This window comes from Carex rostrata, chromosome 19, assembly GCF_964058835.1.
Source record: "Carex rostrata chromosome 19, lpCarRost1.2, whole genome shotgun sequence".
Lineage (NCBI taxonomy): Eukaryota > Viridiplantae > Streptophyta > Magnoliopsida > Poales > Cyperaceae > Carex > Carex rostrata.
In genome coordinates this window covers 1,704,118-1,712,007 of record NC_135936.1, presented here as the reverse complement: position 1 = coordinate 1,712,007, position 7,890 = coordinate 1,704,118, and the positions used below count along the sequence as shown (strand labels likewise).

The following is a 7,890-nucleotide window of genomic DNA, read 5'->3' as shown; positions in this document are numbered from 1 at the left end:
AAAGACGCAACGTGAAATGGCGGCAAAAAATTCACGTTACATCCACTAATTTTTTTTTATTTACCAACTTTAACCATTCAAATGATTTGATTGAATCTAACTGGCCCAAAAAAATGTGGTGCCCGCCCAATTTCTGGTTTTCACATTGTTTGCTGTGAGTTGGAGGAAACAAAAAGTCGATGAATACAACGTGAAGTTACGACCACATAATTTCTAACCGAAATTTCATGTTGGGTTCGTGACAAAAATAGAGTTAAGATTAACAGTGGGTAGGTCAAATTTCAGAATCTGAAACACAAGTAATTTTTTTTTAATAACAATGGAAAAATCCACCGACTTTTATTAAAAGCCAGAATATGAAACACAAGTAATTAAAATTGAGAAACTTAAAAATTAGTATTTGGTTTAATGGTAAAGACAAATATTCTCTGATGTGATAGGTCATGTTTTCTATTATGAAATTGAAGTTTTACAAATCTATCTTCAAGTCTCACATCTACTATTACATAACCGAACTTCCAACGACATGTACAGAAGACAATAATACTAAGTCAGTCTAGAATTACAAGAAACAATTTTATTGCTTCTTTTTTTCCCCTTTTACTTGGTATGTGCATTTACTATCATCCTGCTTGAAGAGTTCAAGAGAACATGGTAGACTGGATCTTGACTTGACAATCGTGACAGTTGGACCACAATATATGTGCATGTTGTTGCGCTGAACAAGCAAAATAGTTTTTTTAAAGGAATATGTAAAATCATATATATGCATATTGTAATATGTAACAAGTTTTCATGAAAACTATGTTATATATAGTAGATACCTTCCAAAATTTACCAAAAATACTATCCAAATGCATGCACTTATCCATGCTGTCTCCTTATGTGCGATCCAAAGCTATTATGGTAAATCATCATTTAATTAACCAGGTAGAAGTAACAGAAATTTGAAGTCTGAAAAAAAAAATATTTTACTTTCTCAGTTCGTTGTAGAGATTATAGATAGGCTGAATCACAGCCAAAAACTATTTTTAACATGTTGAGTTTCCTCCCATTTTTGTTCTAAACTTTGTCTGCCCTTGTCTATTTAAACAATCAATCACAAGAGAAAAAAAGAATCAAATTGTCAATAAAAGTTTCTCGATCATACCGAAATAGCAAATGCATTAATATAGAAGTCAAGCAGAGCAGCCATCATCCACCTACACATTGTATCAAGTAAAAATTGTTAGATATATCCATTTGCAGGGAGCAAGTATTTATAGCCATTACCCCATAATCGCTTGCCTCATAGTTATCAACTGATATAAACATGGAACTGGTAGAAAATTCAAGTTCAGCAGAAATTTTGGATATAGTGTGATTATTGATTAATTGAACCTTAATTAATTCACAACCAGATGGAACCAGGAGAATTATGGTAGAACACCAGAATGATAATCTATGCCAACCAAAAAACCCATGCAAATACAATTGAAACTTAAAAATAAAAAGATATAACTTTAATAAAAAATAATTAAGTTAATTACTTACGGCGTCAACAGTTCTTCCCTGTAAGGCAAACCATCGATTACAACAGTATAAGTTCCCACGGCTACCATAAAGGCCCCCAGTATAGTAAAAATAACTTTCCCATACTTCACATACGAGCTCTTCATGTCTACTATCTGACCTCTCCTTGAAATAATTTGGCAGCAGTACAAACAAAAATGTTAAGACTTCGATTGGAAGATCAAGAAAATAAAATTATAATAAATCTATATATAGTAGGACTAAAATTATCATCCTTCGAGAAAAAAAAATGTACCTATCAAAGAGAATGTGAATAAGAAAACTAGAAAACAACAAACTTAGAATTAGAAAATACAAAAACTTGACAAGTGAAATAACTACAGTATGCTCAAATACAGGTTGGGATGAATATGTAGTACCTTACTAATAAAAGATCAACAGGGTCTTGAGCTGGATCCTGATTTGAAATTTCGAAAAGTTTTGTCACGATGTAAGCGCATGTTGCAGCACTGAAAATATTAGGCATGATCGAAACAATTACCATTGTTCTGTTATGTTGAGGCTCGATCATTAGATGGTTAAAGAGTGCAAGAATTTTAAAATTTTAAATTATTGAGACCAAGTAGTTGAGCACTAAAAAGATGTTAAGCAATCTTAATTGGATATCAGTAAGCTCCTGCACCAGCGTGCACTGATATGTACCAGGCTACCAGCCAGCATGTATACGTAATGCTTGCAATTACCAGTTCAGTTCAAATGATTATCAGGACAATTTCCATTGCTTGTAAAGAATAAATGAATGGAGGCTTAATAGATGTTTGGGTATACCATACCAACGAGTGCTAATAACATTTATCATAAAGCTGAAAATGAATTCACATATATATAAATAAAATAGTCCATAAAATAAGTAATAATATGGATATTACGTACCTTCCAAAACAAACTAACAAAACTATCCAAATTACCGAACTAATCCAACTCGATTCCTTGTATGCAACCCAAACCTAAGATAAAGAAAATCACATAAACATATATTATATTTAATTTGATCCCGCACAAAAATAGTAGACGCCTGGTAAATACATGGGGGTTGTAAGAAGAATGTAAGTTGAAGCCACCAGTGATGTGCACTTAGGTCAAATCAGTGCGATAAAAAAAATCTTGCTTTTCTGCCAGACTTTTGGGATTTTTTGGGTTTTTGGTGCTCAATTGGCGAAAATTGAAAGTAAGTTAAGGAAGTTCTGGGTTAAATTAAGGCAATTAGAGTATAATTAACCTTTATTGCACAACCAAGGTGAATTCTGGTATTCATTTAATCAAACTAAAGCTAAGTGCCGCAATTGAATGCCACATTTTATAGCTAGGACCACTATAGCAAGCAGGTAGAATACCAGTCTAGTTCTCTACTGTTATGGAGTTCTGAACATCTTAGAGTAATATCTAACAAACTGATCAGAATTAGATTATTAAAAAGAGAAAGAAAGCTTGAGGATTTCGTACCGATAAAGCTACCACGTTAACATAGAAATCAATCAAAGTTGTTATCAGCCACCTAGAAATGTTTGCAAATGCATTTATTAAATTTCTTGGATAACTTATTAGGCAAATTAAGTGTTCTCTCGCACAATGACAAATTCATGCAAATAAAATTTTGCTTATAGTAACTAAACAGATGCGAATTTCCAAAGAAAACATACGGAATTAAGAGCTCGGCACGAAATGGAGATCCATCAGTGACTGTGGTGTATATCAGAGTTCCAACCATGAGGCATCCTAGTACCACGAACAAAATCCTGTACAGAACAAAAGACATTGATGACCCCATTGTAGGAACACTAAGCTCCGTTTTTTGTTATTGTTGTTCTATCTCTTAGGAAATTTTGTTAAGAAAAAGAGAGGGAGACCAGCAGCTCACACATTGCAGCGCTGGAAGTAAGAGAGACGGAATAAATCACGAAAGAATCATGAAAACTGTAACGTCTCAACTCATGCTTGATGTGTGTGCAAAGTGCATACACATAAAAATTTCATTTTGCTCAAACATATATATGTGTGCGCAAAGTTTAGTACCAGAGCAGCATATTTTGCAACTTGCGATTGTCAATCAAATATGAGTTAGATTTTTATTTTTCTTAAAACAAATAACTTTTATGTTTACAAAAAAAAGATACTGATCGGTCAAAAGAAATTATACGGGGGTCCTCCAAAGTGTAATTCCAGTCCTTAATTATTTTAGGGGCATCACTATTAAACAGGAAATTAATTAACGGTTCAATAAATAACCGAAAATTTTATTTTTACCATTAAAAAAAATAAAACAAAAAATAACTAAATTTAAGAACTTCTATTTTTGACAAAGACACAATGTAAAATGACGGCCAAAAATTCATGTTACATCCATCGATTTTTTATTTTTTATTTACCAACTTTAACAATTCAAATGATTTGATTGAATCTGACTGGCTCAAAAAAAAATGTAGTGCCCACTCAATTTCTGATTTTCACGTTGATTGCTGCGGAGTTAGAGGAACAAAAAGTTGGTGAACACAACGTGAAGTTACGACTATTTAATTTCTAAATAAATTTCACGTTGGGTCCGTGAGTAAAATAGAATTATGATCAAATGGTAGTTTTTTAGTTTATTTTTTTAATGGTAAAAATAAAAATTTCGGAATAAATGACGAATGGTTTAACTGAATTCAATAGTAACCACCGCAGCAAAACAATCGCAGTATACTACCATAATGACCGCAAAATTTACCGAAATTTTTATAAATGCCCAAAAAATATATTAAATTATCAAATCTTCCCACACTTTGGATAGATTTCGATTTGTACCCCTTCCGGTTACTGGGTGACCGGATTTGAATCAATTTTCCGGTTATTGAGTGCCTGGATGTAGAGAATTTGTTGGGTTATTGGGTAAGCGGAAAGAGACCAAATGTTGGGTTAGTGGGTAAGCGGAAAGAATGTTTTTTTGTTTGGTCTGTGATTTTGCCACTGTTGGTCCGTGAGAGACAGAGGTGAGGTGCCAAATAAGGTTGGGTTGGGTCACTGTTGCTGTAGTTTTCTTCAGATTTTATCAAGAGATGTAGGGTAGGAAAAAAGAGCAAAAGCAAGGTGTGTGGTCCGCGCAGAGAAGAGAAGAGGAAGAGAAGGCATCAGGTTTTTTTTCTGTTAATCTTTATTTTTTATTTAAAGAATATTATAATTGTTTAGAATATTGATTAGAATTGTTTGAAATATTGTTTAGATTGTTTAGATTATTAGTTCAAAGTAGAAACAAATTAGAAGGTAGTTCAATAACCGGAAAGCTTGATTTAGAATATTAATTTGTTTAGATTGTTTAGAATATTAATTTGTTTTCAACTTTTTCAAAACGAGAATATTTTTCAACTTCTATTTCGGTAGAATTTTAATTAGAAGTGGAAACAAATTATTTTATTTAAAAATGTTTTGTATAAGTTGAAAAATTTTGTTGTTAACGGAAAGTTTGGTTTTTTTATATGTTGGGAAATTTTGTTATTATTATGATTTTGATTTATTTTATATTTTGTTATTATTAATAATATATGATAATATTGATTTATACAATATTTTTTATAGTTTGGTCTTTCCGCTTACCCAGTAACCCAACCTTCTTTCCGCTTACCCAGTAACCCAACATTTGGTCTCTTTCCGCTTACCCAATAACCCAACAAATTCTCTACATCCGGGCACTCAATAACCGGAAAATTGATTCAAATCCGGTTACCCAGTAACCGAAAGGGGTACAAATCGAAATCCATCCAAAGTGTGGGCAAATTTGATAATTTAATATATTTTTTGGGCATTTATAAAAATTTCGGCAAAATTTAACTCGAACTCGAATTATATAATGTAAATGTTAATTTTTCCTTTTATTAGAAGTTCCGGAAATTTAAAAGTTGAGTTTGATTGTGTCCTCACATGAAGATTAAATTAAAATCAAAAGTGGAACCTCATTTTGCAGCGGATCCTTGTCTCAAAGAAAGATAAAATGATATATCACAAACTATATATGGCCAACGTCGAAAAAAGAAAGGTGTGTGTTATGTTATGTATTTCTTCTAATAGCCGCTGCAAACGAATCGAACTGAATTGAACTTAATTCAATTCGAGTTTGAGTTCGAACTAATTTTAAATCAAACTAGTTTGAAACTGAAGCAGGATTTTTAACTGAAAAAAAAGAGTTTGAATTTGATTCGGTGTGATTCAAACCATTTTCAAACCGAACTGGTTCGAAATTAAAGTAGAGTTTAGAACAAAAAAAAAGAGTTCTGAATCGAGCCAAACTCAGTTGAATTCGATTAGAACCAATTTCGAATCGAATTGGGTTTGATTCATTTTAGAACCAAACTGATTTGATTTGTTTCGTACTGAATTTTTTTTCGAATCGAACTCAATCTAATCACGAACCACGAACTTTTTGTACACCTCTAGTTGTGTCATCTTTTTTATATATTTAAGTCGGAGACAGATCTATGTGAAATGAATGAAGTTAATTTATTTTATTTATTTTTAAAAAGTTACTTTTATATATATATTTTTTATATAATTTAGAGTAAATATTATGAATATTGTAAAATTAAAACATGAAAATTTTATATAATTTGATTATATATATTTTGATCTCCTATATATATTAAAAGTCAGGTACATCTCTAGTTGTGCCATCTTTTTTTATATATTTTAAGTCGGAGACAGATGAAATGAATGGAGTTAATTTATTTAAAAAAAAGTTACTCTTACATATAATTTTTTTATATAATTTGGAGTGAATATTATGAATATTGTAAACTTAATTCTCATACGTAACATGAAAATTTTATATAATTTGATTATATATATTTTGATCCCCTGTATACAAGCTTCTAAATAGCTAGCTATAGCGGTTTTGGACCCAGAAAGCTAAGCTACGGGCTAAAACTGCGCTAATCAAGCTACGACCGCTATAACGGTAATAGTGGTCCGCTATAGCGCGTAGCGGCAATAGCGGTCCGCTATGCTATATGGGTTATGATTTTGCAATTTTTTTTTCTGAAAACATGATTTTGCAATTTTAATGGGCCTTAATATCTAGATTGGTTTTTTTTTTTTTACTTTATTAAGCTATATCAATACAATGAAACATGTGCGGACTATACCGCTATATCAATTAAATTTTGTATCATCCATTAATATATGGTAGTGGTATATTTTGAATATAAAATATATCGATAGTTTTTGAATTAGGGATATTTTGAATGACAATTTGAACTTTGTATTGGTTTAATATGAATATTAAAACTTCTTAATTAATTTGATTTTTTTTTTCTTGATGAGACATTTTTACTATTAGTAGAAATATAAAATATAATTTTTGAAATAAAAAAACGCTATTTATAATAGTTTTCGCTATAGCTCCGCTATTCGGTAAAGCTTTTTTTTTTGTCTCCCCGCTATACCGCTATAAACGCTATTTAGAAGCTTGCCTGTATATATTAAAAGTCAGGTGTCACTTCTGATTTAAGCAATATGTATTAAGTAAATTTTTCAAGTGTTCAACATGATTATTAAACCGTATCATCAGCGCGAAATTTAATAGCAAATATTATTCATTTTGAAACTTGCAAATCACATTCTTAAGTTTAAGAATCGAAAGCCGGTCTAAAAAAAATAAGGCAGCAGCACCATATGGTCGAGATTCTTTTTACTCAATTTTTTTTTTCTTTTCAAATTTAGCTATAGGCTGGATTTATGTATGAAAACATGAGCGAACGCATAACTTAATACCAAACAATGAAATCTACGTTTAATAATTTGTCCAATCAAAAAAATAAAAAAAACGATTAATAATTTGTTCTAAATCCATAAGCTGGTTAATTTATGGAATTTAATGGATAGGACGGTTCATAACTGCGCTTGTGAGAATCTACGGTTTAATACCTGAAATCCATATCTGCGGTAACATAATATTTTTGTTTGAATCTCGACTGTAATCCGTACAAAATTGGTCCGAGATGGAACAGACGAGACTGCTTTAATAGTTTTTTTTTTTTTTTTTATGGTTAGCGACAAATTGTCGCCAACGATATATTAATTAAGAAAAAGTTTTATTTACACAATTTCGGACTAAGTTAAAGCAACCTAGTCCGATAGAAAAAGAAAGATATAAAATTAGTTCGAAAATATGGTCGCCAGAAGGATGCAGTATACTCCTGCTAGCTCCATGACCGCAAATGAACTAAGCAAAGCGCGACCAAGAAATGACATCCAGAGTTGTATCATTTATCAATTGTCTCACGTGGCGCCTCTTTAATAGTTGTGTGGATTCTAAATTGGACGGTTCAGATCTAAACAGAACTGTTCCGTTAC

At 31.4% G+C, this 7,890-nt stretch overlaps 1 protein-coding gene across 1 annotated transcript; it reads right to left on the bottom strand.

The window, feature by feature from the left end:
• Positions 1-436: 436 nt before the first annotated feature.
• On the bottom strand, positions 437-3,349 carry LOC144572018 (uncharacterized). Its single transcript, XM_078321413.1, has 8 exons — positions 3,213-3,349; positions 3,016-3,067; positions 2,446-2,519; positions 1,932-2,021; positions 1,534-1,677; positions 1,151-1,202; positions 825-898; positions 437-718 (listed from the first exon to the last, which is right to left on the bottom strand). Exons 1-8 carry the CDS (start codon positions 3,338-3,340, stop codon positions 601-603), a joined length of 732 nt encoding a protein of 243 aa, XP_078177539.1. The 5' UTR covers positions 3,341-3,349; the 3' UTR covers positions 437-600.
• Between the last annotated feature and the right edge of the window lie 4,541 nt (positions 3,350-7,890).